The 19,594-nt window shown below is 32.2% G+C and overlaps 2 protein-coding genes across 6 annotated transcripts in view; both read right to left on the reverse strand.

The window, feature by feature from the left end:
• The window catches only part of LOC108689840 (serine/threonine-protein phosphatase 2A 56 kDa regulatory subunit gamma isoform-like), a 25,180-nt gene extending 10,061 nt beyond the window's left edge, over nt 1-15,119 (reverse strand). The window contains exons 1-2 of one of the 5 annotated variants that reach the window (XM_018196790.1): nt 14,993-15,119; nt 14,754-14,816 (exon numbers count right to left, since the gene is read on the reverse strand). In XM_018196790.1, coding sequence (XP_018052279.1) covers nt 14,754-14,816; nt 14,993-14,995 — 66 coding nt within the window. In that variant the 5' untranslated portion in view covers nt 14,996-15,119. Of the gene's footprint in view, nt 1-2,922; nt 3,237-4,247; nt 4,707-4,890; nt 5,042-6,609; nt 6,629-14,753; nt 14,817-14,992 lie in introns of those variants that run through there. The other 4 variants (XM_018196787.1, XM_018196786.1, XM_018196788.1 and 1 more) reach the window with 4 other exon arrangements.
• Nucleotides 15,120-18,047: 2,928 nt separating this feature from the next.
• Nucleotides 18,048-19,594, reverse strand: part of LOC108689856 (zinc finger protein ZPR1) — a 3,286-nt gene continuing 1,739 nt past the window's right edge. Inside the window, exons 2-3 of the mRNA XM_018196813.1 lie at nt 18,853-19,525; nt 18,048-18,621 (exon numbers count right to left, since the gene is read on the reverse strand). Coding sequence (XP_018052302.1) covers nt 18,086-18,621; nt 18,853-19,525 — 1,209 coding nt within the window. The 3' untranslated portion in view covers nt 18,048-18,085. The remainder of the gene's footprint in view (nt 18,622-18,852; nt 19,526-19,594) is intronic.

The raw sequence follows: 19,594 nt of genomic DNA on the forward strand, positions 1-19,594 counted from the left end.
GCGTTTCCTTTAATCATCTTCGATCACAGTTATAAAGTAGGTTATTCGAATGAGCGAAGAAAGGACAAATGTCTTGGTTTATTTTGGAGTGCGAACAAATGAACCACATTGGTGTCCTATAATGAATCCAATCAAATTCTCTTCTTCTCCCTTTATTAAAACCGACCAACTATAATAGTTACACAAGCTTTCATCATTCACTTTCTCGATCGTTCCGCTTTCAAAGTTTTCGCGCCTAACATCGAATGTATAATTAGCAATTACCGACTTTTTCAACGGTACATTCTAGATCGGTTGTATCCGTAACAACCGAGAAATCGGTGGGAGTTTTTAACGCAAATTTAAACGGAAATAATTTATTCACAAAGTTGGTATTAAGAACTTGAGAACTATGATACCTATACAAATTTTCAGATATTAGAAAATGTAATTTGGAAAATTGATCTGTAATTAATTTTTCATGAAAAATATTCTTCAATGAGAGTTTACTTTCAAGCTTGTTCGTCAAAATATCTAACGCTGCTGAATGCATGATAAAATATTGCAACATTGCGTAATCAATAACGCATCTGCGCAGTATGATGATAGGTAGTACACGTATGCAAGTTAAACGTATTCTAAAGAGGTGTGTAAAGCGGAATGTGTGTCCGCACATTGCAGATAAAAATAGATGTAAAACATGATCTGATGAACTATTACGAAGTTACTCGTCGGTTTGAGTTTTCATGTCGCTGGTCGCTGTGTCTTCAGAATATGCGCATACGATCACGTACACTTGATAAACAAAGTCGACGATCCTTCACATTGTCTCTTAGTTTAATCACATTGAAATCTATTTACTATCATTCTTTGTGAAAAGATTCGTAAAACGTGTCATAAATGCGATAAAATGCGGAAGTTATTTCGCGCGACGAAGCAACTTATCAAAGGATGCTTTGTCGCTTGTGATTAAAATGCTTATTATCTAAAAGACATTTTAATCGTTTTAAAACACGAAACTATTTAATTACAAACACTGTTCTAAATTAAAAAAATAATATATTACAAAAATTAAAAATGTATTCCCATTCAAGAATTTAAAATCACATACATAATATAATTTTTATAGTATTAACCTTCATTCTAATATAAAATGTAAATAAATTGTTTTATTTTTGCGTGTATTGAATTTTGGAGTAAATTAATTTTTATCAATTGATTGGCTTTGTATGGTTTATAACTAATGTTTTTACGCGAGGAAAGATCGGTCAGTGTTGGAAGTTCACGGTCAAAGATTACTATTAGAACTCTTCTACCAAGAATTTCCGCTTGAGGGACCGAGGGACATGCAAAACGCATTTCATTTCTTTCATCTTCCTAATGGCATTTCTCGTTTTCATCAGAAGTCATTCATTATTTCGAATGAATGCGGCAGCAATAACAATAAAAGAGAATGATTATGTGCGAAGTACCATTTGATATACATTTGCCCTGTTTTTAATAAAATGATTAAAGTTCTAGTTTTCAGATTTCTATTTTTATCTCGCTAAGCTATCATTAGATTTATCTTCTTTCAAAAATATTAATTAAATTAAATTATACACTCAACTTGATATAATACTGCAGGCATGATATTTATAAAACTATAATTCGTGGGATTAAAAACTTCATTTATTTTAGGATTCACGCAATTGTTGTTGAAAATATAAATTGTGATATATATTAATTTCTACTATAAATAATAATTTTAATATTTTGCAATGATGCAATTTAAATACATGAAATTTAAATACATTATAATATAATGATGCAAATGTATGTAAATAATAAAAATATGTGTAAAAAATAATAATATAATATATATATATTTAAAAACTAAATTGTTGTTACAATAAGCAAATTAATTTAATTTAATTATAATTATAAATTATTATATAATTATAATTATAAATTAATTTAATTATACGTCAAATTAAATAAATTCAAATTTAAGTTGTATATAATTCTTTAATTTAATTTATTAATAAACGAAGGTTAATGAGAGAGATAAGAAGTCATTAATCTTTGCAACGAAAAATTTACTGATTGCAACGCAATAAATTTGATTATTTTATAACTTGAGTCTTGAGTTATACTTTCATGTGTTATTTACGACGATGCTCTATATCAATACAAAATTAATACGCATTTGATATCGACCATATGCAGTTATCTATATTATCCTTTTATTCTGCGCAATCGAATCTATCGTGTGCTAAAAAGTTATTCTATCTTTGGTTATCATATCGGTCACATGTGATAAATATATACTGATAAATCAAGAAAGATCTTGCTTTTCAATCGCGCACATTAAATTGCGAGCAAAATAAAAGAATTGTTATCTTATTGAAAATTATTTAAAAATAATGTGTTGATACTCGACAATGTCCAAAGGTAATAAACTCAGAATTTGTGAAATTGTTGCGTAAAATCGTAGATATATAAAAAGTGACAGTTCAAAGCGGTGTATGCTCGTTGAATATATTTGCCCATTAAAATAATAAAACACTAATTGATGTATGAATTATCGTTTAATAATTTTAAAGAAGAAAATAGGCGATCACCATGTTCACTTTGTGAACATCACAGTTAACTTTGATAAATAAAAAACTTGTGATAAATAAAAAATTTATTCTCATGAAACGTATCATATCAGAAGATAAAAAATATAGACTATCACGATCACGATTCAATTAATAATATGATAACATGCGAATAACGAAGATATTCAATAAAAAATATTAAATTTTTCAAATTAAAGTCATTTCTAGATTCAGCTTTCAGTTTTTCATTTTACATATCGAATTTATATATCAAAAATTCATATAAGAATGCCATTTAAATCTATTGAATATTTAATAACAGAAAGCATCAACTAAAACCAGCGCTGTGTGAGAAACCTGCCTTTTTCTTGAACACGTTTCCGAAGGCGAGTCCGGTGAACGTTTGCATTTTACTCTGCATACCAGTGCGATTTCCGGAACAACGATCGGCCCAGGAAGGAAATTCACTATCTGCACAGGGCGGCAGCCAGCCGCAGGAAAAACGGTCTTGTAGCGTCACGACGCAACATGATCCTCGCATTCGCGATTTCCCTTCTCACGGGACGAAGAGGATCTCAATCACACAGCCGTCGAACAGTCGATCCACTTCACGTACTACCGGGAATATCCGCTTTCTTCCCTCCGGCACCTGAGAGTGCATCCCCGAATGCATGCCTGAGAATATTCCGCGAAATAACTCCAGGAACGTATTGGGAATTTTTTTTATTTAAATCCAAAGTGTCAAACCGATTTTCCCGTCATAAGAGTGCATTGACGCGAGGTCTTGCCGAAAAGTCTTTTTTCCAAAAACGAGGAAAATAAGACTTGTAGATATGTTAGACTGTACACACACACACATACACACACACACACACACACACACACACACACACACACACACACACACAAAGAATGATTTTTACTAAAATACATATCTAAAAATTTAGCTACAGAATGGAAAATAATTTTGGACTATCAAATTAATTATGTTCAATTGCATAATGGACAATGCTGCAAAAAGTTTTGACATTTTAGAAATCAGCTTGAGCATTCAAATATAATTATTTTGAAATTATACACTTTTCTGAAGTATCTAAAAATTTTAGTTTGTTGTAGATCTAAAAATAATTTTTGTTAAACTGCTAAAATAATTGTGTAGAAACGCTCAAACTGTTAAAATGCTAAAACTTTTTGTAGCATTGCTTAATTATCATGTTTGAATTTTCTAAATAATTATTTTGATAGTGTAATAAAATTGTTTTCAGATGTGTACACCTACATGCATAACAGTTTTGCGAAAATATTTAAAATTTAGTTAGACATAGATCTGAAAATAATTCTGTTAAACTGTCAAAATAATTATATAGGATGCTCAAATTGGTTGCTAGAATGTCAAAACATTTTGCAGCATTGCTCATCATACTTGAGTCTTCTATATATTTTGATGATCCAATAAAATTATTTTCAGATCTGTAACTACCTGAATTTTTAGATACTTCAGCAAAATGGTTTTCTCGTGTAGCTAAATTTTTAGATATTTTAGCAAAACAGTTCTTTCATGCACTCGTAGACGAAATCAAACTTTCAAGCTATAATCCTCGATCTAAGATATTCCTAGTACCACAATATTGTCATAAAATTTTCAATTTAGTGATCGACGAGATAACTATTTTAGCGATTACTAACAAGTACACGTGTCACGCTCGATCTATTTGCAACAACGATGAATTCTCTCCACAGCCAATTTACGCGCGTAAAGTTGGACGCGTACAAAAATAAGACAGTGGAACGAAGTATCTGGGCGAGAGAAGTAGGCCTTCCCCCTTATCCAAGATTAGGAAAAGCCACCGCAGACTCTATAATGGATCCGGCGCTTCATACTTGCGAGTATTTTAGTCGACAATCGAAAGTGACGAGAGAGTAAATATTATCTTTCTGTCGCTGGCCGTCACGCGATGTTTTGTAATTCAATATTTCCCAGTACCAATCTTTAAAAGAAGCCCGACGTGACGTAACTTGAAGTTATACCGATAACGTATATCGCTAAGTTTTTCAAGAACTGTATTTTTCATATTAAACATTCTTTATCTAGATTCTTTATCTATATCATGATATTGTTGAATATATTTTCCAAGATTACAGTCATATTAATACATTATTCATCATTGTAACTTTACATTCATTATTCATAATAATGTAACTTTGAGTACGCGCGGCCTTTAGTTTATTTTCTCAGTGTAATTTCCAAGCTTGATGAATCACATCTCTTGCGAACAAAAATATATATTGCGATAAATAAATAACTTTTGCAATGATAGAGTTGTCTCACCTGCGGATCGAATGTTATTTATCTCTCACATATGAAACATTAGACTAATCTCTTTGAGCGGCTCTATCGAAAAACGCAAGAGAAATCGCGACTCGCGAGGACAGTGAAAAGCGGACGTTTTCTCAGAGCCTCGTAGAACTCGGAAGAATTCGTGGCATCCCCGCGAGGAGATATAAATATTCCCCACGCGGATGTCCAACGCGGAATATTCTCGTGGCGGGACAAAGGCGCGCGCGACGATGCAGCACTCAGGGATAGCACTATTCGCGACGCACCGTAAAGGAGGAACGTGTCACCTCTTCGTCCGGTTTTTCGTTCGAGAAATCGTCGACGACACTGTTTTCTCTCTTCCGCGTGAGAGAGAGAGAGAGTCCCTCCGGGCGACAACTCGCCCGTCACGATACCAGTGGCCAAGAGATAGATAGATAGATAGATAGATAGATATAGAGAGAGAGAGAGAGAGAGAGAGAGAAAGGAAAAAATAAATTCCAGACAAGACGTCGCGTAAGCGGAGGCGGAAAATGCGATGCGACGTCACCGACGTCGCAACGCCCGAGATCGTCCGAGAAGCGTTTCGCAAAGGCGGAATCAAAGTTGGAGCCGGAGTCGGAGTTCAAGACGGCGACGGCGACGGTGACGAGAGCGCACTGTCAGAGGCGAGCGGCAGGCGTGTACTCGTGACCGAGAATCGCAGCAGCCAGCCACTTGCGACACTCTCGTGTACACACACCGCAGGTTTTGGCGAGCGCGATCGGCTCTCGCGGCACGCCGTCGCCGCCGTCGCCGTCCGATCGACGCCGATTGTTCAAGGCCGCCACGTACCGCCGACCTTAACCCTCACGCTAATTATGAGGAATTACGTTTTATCTCCCGGTACACATGAACATGCATATCGCGAGATTCTTTCCAATGTTTTCGTATAATCGGTACGAGAGAGGATCGTCTAAAAAGATATTCCCGGATTTGCACCAACCTTATGATGAGCGGAGATGGACTGGGAAAAACTATTAACGTATTTGATTAGAATTAACACGCACTGGTGCATATTAAAGTTCTTGTACACTGATTAATTTGAATATAAAAGTGAAATACAAATAATTCGAATAATAAAATATTTTATTTAACGATATAATAAAATGTACTAAGAATTTCGTAGTTTAACTCGTTTCTAAATTTATACTACACATATCTTGATATATAGCTTTACGACAATTTATATATGACAGTAAATAATATTTATCAGTATCGAGTTTGCCTAATTGAATTCGTTGTTATTAAATACGAGACATTTTTTCATATTTCTTACATCAAACTAAAATTTTTTCATTCTTTTTCTCTCGATAATAATTTATTACAAAATCAAATATACTTAATATTTAGAAAACAGTACTTAACACTTGAAGATACAAAAAAATATAAATTTTAAGATTTTTCGAATTTTATGTAAAAAACTAAAAATTTATTACGTTATAAAAAAAATACAAGACTTAGATAAAAAAAAAAAAATAATCGATTTAATTTGTTTTTGCTCGAACGTTTGAAACTTAGAAATAAATAATTTTTTAACCGGATTCTCTAAACTTGTTGGAATAATCCGTTGTGATAATAATTGTTAATAAATGGATGAAATGTATCTTCATCTGTGCGATATATTACAGTATTAACAGAAAACATGTCAATAGAACAATTATGAACGTAGCGAAGTCTTTTGTAACATACCGAGCTCACTTCCCTGTCATACTTGTATTTTCTAACAAATGATGATGAAGCGGCTTTAGGCGCCGCGTGACGAAACGACAATGCCCGGTTACTATTTCTGAATACCTGTGGGAGGTGCAACGTGTGCATGCGTCGTGCATGCGAAAACATGCAGGAGCCGCCGGCTTGACGTGATCACATGCGGTTATGAACGAGTGACAAATATGACGTGTGTCCGCTACATATTTTATCAACAAGACATCCAATTGTTATTGAGTCCAATTCAAATATCACCTATCTACAATTCACGACGGGATTTTACGTACAATCTCATATGTACGTAAATAATAAATTTACAGATGTTAAACAATAATTTTCTGAATTCCTGCTTTACGAAATAACATATAATCATATTAGGGAATAGAAATATATGAGATAGAAGTTTTACAACCTGAAAAATATAAGTATAATATAATATGCTGTATAAATAATCAACTATTTTGAAAATAGTTACTAGTTAAGTAATTTAACTTGTATAGATGCAAATTAATTGTTATCCGATAAAACGATTAAATAACTGGTTATTATATTTTATTAGTAAAATTGTATATTTATGCAAAAAATGATTTTTTACAGTCGTATTCAAATGATCTTGTAATCTACGATCCATCTAAAATTTATATATAAAGTATTTGTAATATACTCAGAGAAAAACATAATAATAATAACTGCAAAAGTAATAATTATGCAAGTTTTATTTATAGAATTAATATACTGAGAAAAATTATTTATTTAATTAAATTAATAGTTCACTTGACTGAATTAATTATCTTTATTTCTTTCATTGGAGAATGTATGTATTTGACTTAAATATAATTTTTCATCAAAAGAAATAAAAACAAACGAAATCAATTTAAATGAACAATTTTTTTCTCAGTGTAGTTGAATAAACTATTTTATAAACAAACTATTTTATAATTGTAAAACAGTTTAATTACTTACGTACATTAATTCTACATATGAAACTTGTGTAGCTGTTATCTTTATAGCTATATTTTTTTTCTCTAAATGTAATTATGCGATTTCCTTCTGCGTGTTATCAATCAATTCTGTCATATCGTACATTACGCACAAAAAAATAATTTTGTTATTATTATTTTCTTAAATGTTAAAAGGTATATGTGCGAGAAGATAAACTTGAAACTTTTTGTATCTCCTGTAATTAAAAACTCGTGAATTAGGAAAAGTATAAATAAACCGAACATCTGTGTCAGCATATTCCATATTATTTAACGCGTATTAATTTTTCTTTATTTAGATTCTGCCGACTATTAAAAATTTTCGAGAGAAAAAGATTGTTGAAAATGTTTCGTTACAAATATTATTTTGTAGAGATCATACTAATAAAAATTACTGTTCGATAATCTGAACACTACGACGTTTCGAATTTTTCTCAGTCTCAGTTATTCGACGGAATATTTACAGCATCGTTCTATCACTTCTTGGACATCTTGCCCGACAATTCTACATGAATCAATTAACGCTATTATTTGACATAGTGCCACGGCCTATCCGCAATTTGTCATCGCGTAACGCGTGCTAAACATACCCTGCCCCATTATTGCACGTCAATCTAACGAATAATCATGTATATAAGCGGCCATTATATTCTGCGGCACGGAAGTCGATTGCGGTTTCACAGGAAGCATAACTTTTGGTCGATCTGACGCTATAGTTATTCCAGCCCTGGCCTATTTTCAGAAACGATCGAGAAATTCCAAGGTGAAAATACTGTTGAAACGCGCGATGATCCACGGATCATCGCCCTTTCTCAACCCTTAAGTATATATGCATGTTAACTCCTACGCTCGATTTCTTATGTATTTTATAAAATTATTCTCGGACGTTTATTCAATTTTTAATAGCGATATATCGGAAAATTCACTTAAACTTCTCAATCCTTTTGCTGAATGAAACTCGAAGTGTGTCGCGATAAAAAAAAATTGTACCGTTCTATTTGCTTACTATTTTTCCATTTAATATTTTTCTATGTCAAATATTTTTCCACGATTTCCTAATAATTTTTTTTATATTTAGTACAACATAAAATTTTATCAGTAAAAATTACATTTGAGAGTAACGATTTTTCTTCGGGTCTGAATTAAATTAGATTTTTTCTCAAAATCCTCAAAAGAAAGTGCCTATATAACACACGAATATTTCACATTACCTGTTTCTTGAACCTAGAATTTCATGTTATTTCGAGTATACCTTGCAATTTCCTCTTTTCTGCATTCTTGTTTTGTCCTCTCACATAGAAAATCTCGCTTTCAGAAAAAGTTTAGCTAATTTCATACACTTGGGTTCTTTGGTCATCCGAAAAAGTCGTCGCGATACAGAAGTGCCTGGAATGCACCCCATCAGTATTGACTATTATTAGCACGCTTTCTATTTGCAAGTCGCTCGAAATAGAGAGAAAGATATGCTCGTCCTTCACCGCATGGTTGGTTTTATCGGGTAGGCGGGACAACCAACGAGATTTTTGTATGGTCTCATTAATGAGAGAGTTGCATACGCACAAAAAAAGAATCTAGTCCCCGAATCAGTAACCCGAAAATAATCATGGTACAATTATGAGAAGTCACATTCTTTCGTCACGTCTAAAATTCTGATTGGTTCTCTCTCTCTCTAGATAATAGACGGAATATCTTGAAACGCAAATATTACTTATTCAACTCCCAAGCTAATCGAATAAAAAATATTCATGAATAATTTCTGTTAAAAGTGGTTAGATGATTCTTAATGTTATTGAAGATAAATATTCATGGCATATTAAGAAGTATTAACTTTTCGGTTGCTACTTCGCTTTTTCCATTTACTAGTTAAACTTAATCTAATAATAAATTAAAAATTGTAATGCACACTTTGTATCGCATCGATTTTTTTCTAGCTATGATTAATCACTAAAGTAATGGTTTTGTAGTAACTTTTATTAAATTTCCATACTACAAAATTCAATACTACAAAATCATCAGTTTAGTGATTAATCATATCTAGAAAAATACAAAGTTTAAATTATCATAAAGTTAAATGAAATTAAAAATGAAATTATCTAAACCGCAAATTAATCAGAAAATAAGAAATCGGGTCTGAGTATGGCATATCCGGCTTTCATTTAACAATGCTTTTTCTATTACTTACATAACTCTTTTCAATTAATTAATTATTAATTAATTAAGATAATACCCCATGTTGTTTCTATAATATAATATTGAAGGGTTAAATTGCAGTTAATTTTACCATAAGATTTATATTTAAAGTTATTAATTAAGATGTATATTTAAGGTTATTATTGTCGTTTGTATTTACATTTTATTTGTATTTATTATTGCGCAGTATTATCGATTTATATCCGTTTCCACCAATGTAGATCAATTTTAATTACAATTTTAACTTACTCTTCATCTTTTTTTTTAATTTTTAGAACTAAAAAGGAATGAAAAATAAGTTCGACCGAAGTTAATCTATTGAGTTGGAAAAATTCGTAGCTACTACATTTGTATCATGTATACTTATTTTAAAAAAAATTTGACAATTATATCATTCGATAGAACAAAGTTCCATACTTCCAGCTATAAAAATCTGTTTATTAAATTGCAGTGCGCGATGGTTTTTAATGGAGTTATGCGCAATTAAGTTAAAATGCTCTTTTTATCTAATCCACGATAACTTAATAATAAAAAATTAGAAATATAAGATCTTAGAAATATAAAAAACAATTTTGTAGGGGAAAGCTTGCATGTTAAAAAGTCAAAAATTTTCAGAAGTTTTTTTTTGGAAACATGTGATAGATCCATAAAGCGAGAAAAAAATTCATAGTTTTTTATATATAAAAATTGTCAAACTCACAGAAATTCAAAAGCATAATGATCTTTCGAAAATAAAAATTTTTAAATCTTTTTTTAAAATTCAAATAACAAATAATAAAATTTAACAAAGTTAGCTGCTTGAATTTTAAAGTTCATAGCGCTACAAATTTTTGTTCCAACCCAATACATTGAAAACAAGCGTTAGTCGCACAACACGGAAAATTTTGCTAAGAATCATCTTCTCCGAAAAATTGTGCATAAAAGCGACAAAGTGGCAATCGCGTATGTACATATCGGTCCAATATATATACATGTAAATATACAAAGTGTTTGTGCTAATGCGCAGCGCAAATTGCATCACTTGGAGAGAACATACAAGTGCGACTTCCACTCTAGCGCATCGTGGCCATGCCGTTTCAAGCTTCATATAATTTTTCTTGCGACATTTATTTTAGAAATATGTCGTATCACGTGCGCGACTGTCAGCGTCACATCGTCAGGTGTCGGCTGACGCTGCCAACAAAAAAAGAATCGCGCGTATATGTACCCGAATTTATGAATAAAATCTGTCATAAGAACCCTTAAATCTATCAGAACAACCCTTTAACTTTAACTTTCTTGTATACATCTTGATGAATTATAGTTTGACACGAATCATGTGGCGGATGCGGCGTCAAATGTGTGATGACACAAATATCCATAATAATACTTGTACACACATGTGTGTATGTATACGTTTGCGTTCGTATATGCAATTTGGCATTCGATCAATTTCGTATTTCGTACCATTGATGCCTTTGTATAATCATCAACAAGGGAAGTAAAAAGAGGAAAAATTAGTAAATCAGATCGATCATACAGAATCGGAATGATTCTGTAAAATTTATGAAAATCTTTGTTGATTTCTTCAGAATTATTTACTTATTGGCGAATAATCTGTGATAAATCATGTTTTTATTTTGGTAAATAAATAATGATATGATCCAAATAACGTAAAAATAGAATAAAAGAACGCAGTTCGCTCGATCTTCATATTTGACAGAATGAACGAGGCGAAATCATGTATGTTAATGGTGCAAATAAACATTTACGTAACGTCACGTTATCGTTACGTGCAAAATTAACATGTGATATCGATCCTATATCGACGAGATACGAAATGTAAAATTCATACACGATCGAAGATGAACTTAATGTTAATCAGAATACAAACGAATTATGCAAAACGGTTTCCTGTGTAACTGAATTTTCATAGAGGAAGAGCGCATTTAATTCCGAAATGTTATTATTCTGCATAAAAAATTTGCATCATATTGCTAATACCGAACGATGAGTTTATAAAGTAAAAAAAAAAAAAAAAAAAAAAAAAAAAAAAATCAAAATGTTCACTGCGGAAAATATATTCCAAAAACAATTTTTTAAATGATATTTTTATAGCATATTTTGACGATATTTTTTTACAAATGAATTAATTAGTCTAAAAACTCAACATATACATATACCTTGTTATTATTAAAAAAATTATTTGTATATATATTTAAATTTTATATCTTGTTAATATATTCAAAACTGCATTTTTAATCGATAAAACATAAAATGCTAAAACAGAGTTAAAATAGAGTTAAGTGTATTAGATAATAATATACAAAATATTGTATATTATCGCACCAAAAGAAATATATCTCCTCCTCCCTATGTCTCATTAAACAGATTAATAGTATCTTCCCTGAGAAAATAATATCTAATCGCTAGTATTTTTAGTATTTTTACTAACGCTGCCTATTTATATTAATAGATATAAATAATTATATTTTTTTGTAATATTATATGATATTCATTATGAATAGAAATATCTGAAATAGATATTTCTGAAGTAGATTATTTAATATTCGACATTTTTTCTTAAAAAATAGATTAGACTTTGCTGGAAAATGTGTAAAATTATTTGATTAGTATTATATCACTATGTCAAAATTAATTTCTCGTTCCTAATTTTTACACTTAATTCTTTGATACTTGTTCTCATTTATTGTAGCTAAATAGAACTTAGAAAAGAATTTAATTTATTCTCTTGTTTTCATTCTCGTTCTCTCTTTTTTTTTGATTAGATAAATTACCATATAGCTCATTCGAAGATAGAACAACAGGCCCTTAGTGTAACTTCGGTAAAACTTTGATTAATATAATGGATAGTTAACTAACTGAAGAGAGAGAAAGATATTTATACTATTTTATTAATAGTAAAATTATTAATTTGGATAAAATTAATAGAATTATTAATTCTATGTAGTTTAACATGAATAAATTTTAATATGAAAAAAAAGTTAAATTGAGAATAATGAATTATATAATTCGAAATTTTGCTGCAAATTGATTGAATCAATCACTAATTAAGTCTATTAATTTTGTTAGTTTAATATTACAAATATTCATTTCTGTGATCGTACGGGAACTATTGCTTCGAAGAACCATGAACACCTATTAATGTTACAAATATCAAAATAGCTATAAAAATAGAAATTACGAGTTATCGATTATCATTAATGTTTCCGATATATTATTAAAAAAAATGATTTTTTTAAATTGATCATTTGGATGTCAACATTGCCTATCCTTAGTTTAGACAAGAGTCTAAAATGTCGCGGAGAGCGCCATCTAGCTCGGAATTGTTTCAACCCTGATACAATAACTTTCGTTATCTGACTCGATGAATAAATGTTCACGATTAGATTGCTTATTGATCAATTACGAGCGCCTCACTGCGAACACAATTTCTAGCTATAGCCACTGTAAAATATATTTATCGCTCGATGCTAAGAAATTATCAAAAACAAAAGGAAAATGACTATTGCAAAAATATTCGATTGCTATTAAATAATTTTGATATTCTTTAAACAGATATCATCCTCTTGCCAGTCAGACACATTCAATCATTTAAATATACATAAAAAAATAATTAGTGAGAGTTCTATCGTTGTTTAAAAAAATAAAGATTCATAAAAAAATCTTTAGTACATAAACAAATTGGATAGATTAAGCCAACAGACACACTTAATTGTCCTTTGATAAACATCAAGATCATTTTTTTATAATTGAATATATCTGATTGGCAAAAGATATTCATTTGGGGAATATGTAGTATCACAATAAATACAATTAATAAAATGATATTAAGAATACAGTACTTTTGTTATCAATATTCAACTGTGAACCTGAAAAAGATTCTATTATATATTAAATTTGCTAAAAATTTAACTATAAGAAAAAATTATATTCTCGTGAAAGAAATTAAGTATGTAACTAAAAAATAAACTATGTATTACGGATATTATCGTATTTGTTAAATCATACATGATATTTAATCCATATAAAAGTTGTGTTTTACGTCTATTTTAATCTTAATATTTTTTTGTGAATTACATTTAGTATTTATAAAGTACATATAAAAGAAAATAAATTCTGATCATAAAATGTTTTTTTCTTTTACTTCCTGCATTCCCATCGTCATTCTAGACACAAATTATCATTTCTTTGAAGGATGTTATCTATAACATAATAGCATACTATTAATATTGATTATATAAATATACTTTCACAATCAATAGTTGGTTGTAGAAACTACAAATCATATTAAATTATATAAATAGTGCAACTGTACGTGTCACGTGAATCGAAAAACTTATCAGCGTGACAAACAAAATTATACTGTTATTTCTTCAAGACTACATTATGTAGCATTGACAATCAATGTAGTACAAAGATAACTATATCAGCTATCTTTGAAGATAACTTAAAATATCTTTTTTCAATGACCTGCTTTATAATATGTCTTTAAATTCGCAAGTATCCTGAATAACAATCATATAACACTTTTTTCCTAATATGGAAATGTAAAAAGTAAAAATTTTTACCATTAGAAGAAATGAAATTTTTCATTTTTCACATTTTCATATTTGGGGAAAAAGATCACATGATCGCTACACACAATTCAAATATTCACCCGATACTTGTGCACAGAAGATTCTCATATCGTGATAGCGGACAAAAAGCAAGTAAAAGAGATGCAAGATGTCGGGTTAGCCATGCGGCCAACCTGTCATCGTCATCATGGAATCACACCGGAGTGCATTTCCTAGTGAAACATTTGTTGAAACAGGACGCGTTGCAATGTGTATCGTGGAAAATCGCACGCGGCGATTCATAGACGGTGATAACCCGCGATGACAGGAGTAGACTCGCGGCGAGTGACGAAAGGAGAGACCGAGGGAGAGAGAGAGAGGGACAATATAACCTCACCTCGTCAACGGCGTCGACGTCCTTGCCGTTCTTCGTCTTCTCCTTGCCGCTCTTCGCCGTCTCCTGGAACAGAAGCGGAGTGAGTAGCCGGTAGTGGTACGTGGGGAACGTCGCATTAGGATTCTCGGGGACTTTCGCACTCGCGAACGTTAAACGCAGAGGGAAAGAGGAAGGAGAGAACGTGACAGCGGGAGAGCGTCGTTGAGAACGCACGGGCGAGATAAAAAGAATATTAATACCATTGCGCTCGTCCTGGGCGCGCGGCCGATTGAGCAGCAGTAGCACACGTCTTCGTCGTTGTCTTCGTCGTCGTCGTAGCCGTCGGCGACGTACGCGTCGGCAAGAAGTGAACCGAAAACCCGAACACGGACCTATCGCGCAACGCGCGCGCGATTAATCCCGGTCGGTGGCGAGAAGAGCCGAACGGGCACAGAACGGATTATCGTACGGAACAGAGAAGGCGGTCTCGCACGCTTGCGCGTACGAGCGCGCGAGCAACTTGGAATCGGGATCGGGTCAAGAAACCGGAGTCACGCTACATCCTCCTCAATCCTCCTCTCGGGTGGCTAAGGAGATCCGCCTGTCGGGGTTGTTCCCCCAATTCCTCTCCCTGTACCGCGCCCGCCACGCTACTCTCTTTTCCTCGTCGAGTCGATTTATCTCACTCTTCCTCGCGCGCCTAATGAAACCTTTTCCTCTTTCTTTCCCTTTCTTCCTATCCTCTTCTCCGTCTTGCGCACCATCACCACTTCCACTACCATAGTACGATTCTCCGTCCACCGGATAGGACGAGCGTTCCGCGCGCGTACGATAAACGAGTGTGGCGATGACGATGATGATGACGAGGAATTATCGGGATAGACGTACCTTGTTCTTTCTCTTCGGCATTTTATCCTATTTTATCCAATTTTATCAGTGGTGCACGCACAAAATCGAATCGGGCTCACATTCGCGAGTTCAGACTTCTGGTCAGCCGCGCGTATCAATGTGTTTCGCGAACAACTCCGCGGGCCAACGGGCCGACGCAACATATGGCAAGGCGCACGTTCACTATGGCCATTGGCCAGATCGGACTCGAACTGTAGACAGTTCGATGATCTGCTAATTCATCACGTTCTATCAATTTTAATTGATTATAATAATATAAGGTGTTTATTGTACTTCCCTTGCAATTTCGCAGCAACTTTACTTCTCTTTTGAACTTTGTCCATTTTGTATTTGTAGATGGCGTAGTATGGCATAAAAATTTTTAAAGGCTGCGTTCCACTTAACGTTCGCGAGCATATTATAGTTTGTCTTTGTTTAACATTTGATAAACAAAGATGAAATGATTCCATGAGCATTGTGAGCGTTAAATGAAACGCAGCCAAGATGGACCTCAACAGCAACGAAAATATTCGTATGCGCGGCAAATTTAAAAAATGTAATTTTTTTTTAATTGTAACATCTCTCTTTTGTTTCTCTTTCTGTATCGGAAATCTATTTGTATACTACCAGGATTGGGAAGTAACTAGTTACTGTTGTAACTAAGTTACAGGTTTTTTTTTTCAGTAATTGTAACTTAATTCCTTTTTTCCATCTGTAACTTAGCTTAGTTACATTTCTTCCAATAACTGATAACTAATTTACTAACAGTTACTTTACATTTTAAACTTATTTGTCAATTTAATGTGATTGGTTAAAATACTGATTAAAGCTATTGGTCACTGGATGCTACAAATGCTTCGAAGAATTTTTTGATTGGTCAATAAATTGTAAACGTAAATTTTTTTCTTTGATACTCTAATGATATCGATGTTGAGAAACAATGCTGTTATGATAACAGAAATGTAACTGAAAAATAACTGAAAAATTACTTTTTTAGAAACTCTAATTGTAACAAGTTAATTTTTAGTCGCATAATTAATTTTTACGCATAATTAATGTTGGAATATAATTGATTCGATAGAAATACGAAAGTTTTCGGACTCTCTATATATATTTAATATATACAAGGGTATCTCGTTTTAACTTTCGTATCAAAATATCTTGAAAAGAATAAAAAATACCAAGAAATGTTTTAGACAAAAGTTGTATGATCTAAAGGGGGACAAATAAAATCTTTTGTCTGAAACATTTTTCCTCTTTTATACTTTTCGAGATATTGTATTTCGCAAAGTTAAAATACAGCACTCTGTATATTAGAAAATTATTCTACATCTGACATCAACTTCTGAGAATTTGCCGATATGTTTATTGACACTTATAGATTCAACGATACATTAATCTTATTAAAAAGTTAAGATTATATTGTGAAATTATTGAAGTGATTTAAAATTATGGTAGAGTTTAATAGATTTTAAAGAATTAAATAATTATGTTTCTCTCTCTCCTTAGAAATAAAATCTAAAATTATATAGGCTAAAGCGACAACATGCAGAGAAGCTATTCAAAGATGGGAAGAGAAAACAGGATTGGTCGCGAGTGAACAAAAGGACATAATTTTATCTTTCCAGTGGCCTCCAATCGAGAGAATGGATAACAGTTTGGCGGTATTAAGTAACGTTGAGTTCGTTTTTTTTCTAATGAATAAACAATAAATATTTGTACAGATCGTGCATTCATTAAATTATTTCTTTCAAATATTCTCATAGGAAATTGTCTTTATCGACAAATGTAATAGAAAAGATTAGCGGTATTAATTCGTTGAAATATCTGAAGATCTTATCTCTGAGTAGAAACAATATCAAAACGTTCTCAGGATTGGAAGCAGTTGGAGATCACTTGGAAGAATTATGGATATCTTATAATTTGATTGAAAAGATCAAAGGTGTTAATGCTTTCAAAGTGCTCAAAGTTTTATATATGGGCAATAATCTGGTGAAAGATTGGGCGGAATTTAATCGCCTGCAAGAGATACCTAATCTTCAAGATTTGAAATTCATTAACAATCCTATATGTGAGAATATGGATGCAGAATCGTGGCGCGCGCAAGTTATAAGGAGATTGCCTGCGTTGAAAAAACTTGATGCAGTACCAATTGTGTATGCTATGCGTTTTCTACAATGGATATTTAATATATGTAACTATGCTGCCTTATATGAATTATGTAAGAAAATTTTTTAAGTAACAAATTTTCTCTTCTAGACACGCAGGTGAAGATTAAAAACCTATTAAAAATAGAGGATAATTAGAATGGATTTGTGTGTTGAAAGTAATATAAAATTTATATTTACAAGATACAAGTTGTTTTAAAATAAAATAAAATTGTTACAAAAACATTTTAGTTATCTAGCTATGTTTACATAAGCCATTTGTACTGTAACAATATTTGTTTCTCTTTTAGTAGACATCTAATAATTTTCGACTTTTATATCGTTGAGACCAAGCACTTCATTCTGTTCAAAATTTCTATCATATTTCGTGATCTTTAATCTATCGTCAGGTCCATCACCAGAAAGATTTTGTACGTAACTATTTCCGGCCGGATCATCTAAAATTAAAGTCACTTTTCTTTGACCATCTAAAACTTCTTCCAATTGTGCGATAAACATGTTCATTCTGTTCACAATTTCTGGATCGGTACTATCTCCAGTGAAAGCCGTAGATGAAGACAACTGTTCTTTCATCGCTACTATGATCCCTTCGACGGTCGTGAATCGACCGCCCAAAATGGTTGGACCGACTTCTAACTCGAGTTCGGGTATTTCCATGTCACAAGTTTCGGATTTCAGTAGATCGCGACTGAAATCTTCTTTGCCTGTTATTGTCACTTCGATTCTGACTCCTTGAGGTTCGATCCCACTGCCGCTCTTCACCTCATTAGTCCTATGACCACAAGATTCGCATAGTGTAGCCATTATAACAACCTCTTTGAAATGTGGTATATCTTAATATTATATTAAGGAAAAATTCATGTGTAATATTTATATAATTAATTTTTGCAATAAACAAACATTTCCGACTAACAATAATCATAAAATATTTTATTAGCCAATAATAATCATAAAATATTTTTTTAATGTGTATTGAGATTTATTTTTTAATTCTTTCGGCTTTGTTATTCTAATATTATTCCTAATATTTAATAAAAATTTAATATGATATGATTAAAGGATACTTGTTAATTTCATATTTGTTTCACAAGGATTGTTGCAGTCTGGACAATTGGTAGGAAACGATAGCACTTCACCCTCGAGTTGTTCCAAAGGATACTCTCCTTCCTGTATAGGTTTGAGCAAAACATCTTCATTGTCGGGATAAATTCCTAATATGTGATTCTGTTCTTTCGTTCTTTTGAAATGTGTTATTGTACACTGACTATCTTTGATTGGCGCTTTTGGATTCTCTATATGACTATTTCCTGAAATATCTTGAAAAATAATAGTAAATGGCTCATCTAATATCTTCAGTGCATGTAATTTACTAATAAACAGATCTATCTCGACAGCAGTGTCTGGAAATTCTTCTCTACGTCTGGGCTGATCTTGTTCCAGTGCTCTAATGCTCCTGTCAATTATCCCTTCCACAGTCGTGATTTCTCCTTTTTGAGATTGAGAAGGAATTTCAAAATCCAAGTGGGGTATATGAATGCTAGTATAGTCAGATTTAACTATTTGGCGATTCAAATCTTGCGATGTTACTACTTGTAGTGTTATTTTGATTCCCTTCTCTGTTATCTTTCCTCCACTTTGTATCTCGTTATTCCGATAGCCACAGTGCTCGCACTCAAAGGACATAAGCACCACATCTTTGTAATGTGGGATTTTTGTCAACAACAGCCGGGTAATCCCCTTATAAAAATAAATAAAGATCATTTAGAGAACATGCATTCTAAAACTAGATATATATATATATATATA

Source organism: Atta colombica, unplaced genomic scaffold (assembly GCF_001594045.1).
Source record: "Atta colombica isolate Treedump-2 unplaced genomic scaffold, Acol1.0 scaffold277, whole genome shotgun sequence".
NCBI lineage: Eukaryota > Metazoa > Arthropoda > Insecta > Hymenoptera > Formicidae > Atta > Atta colombica.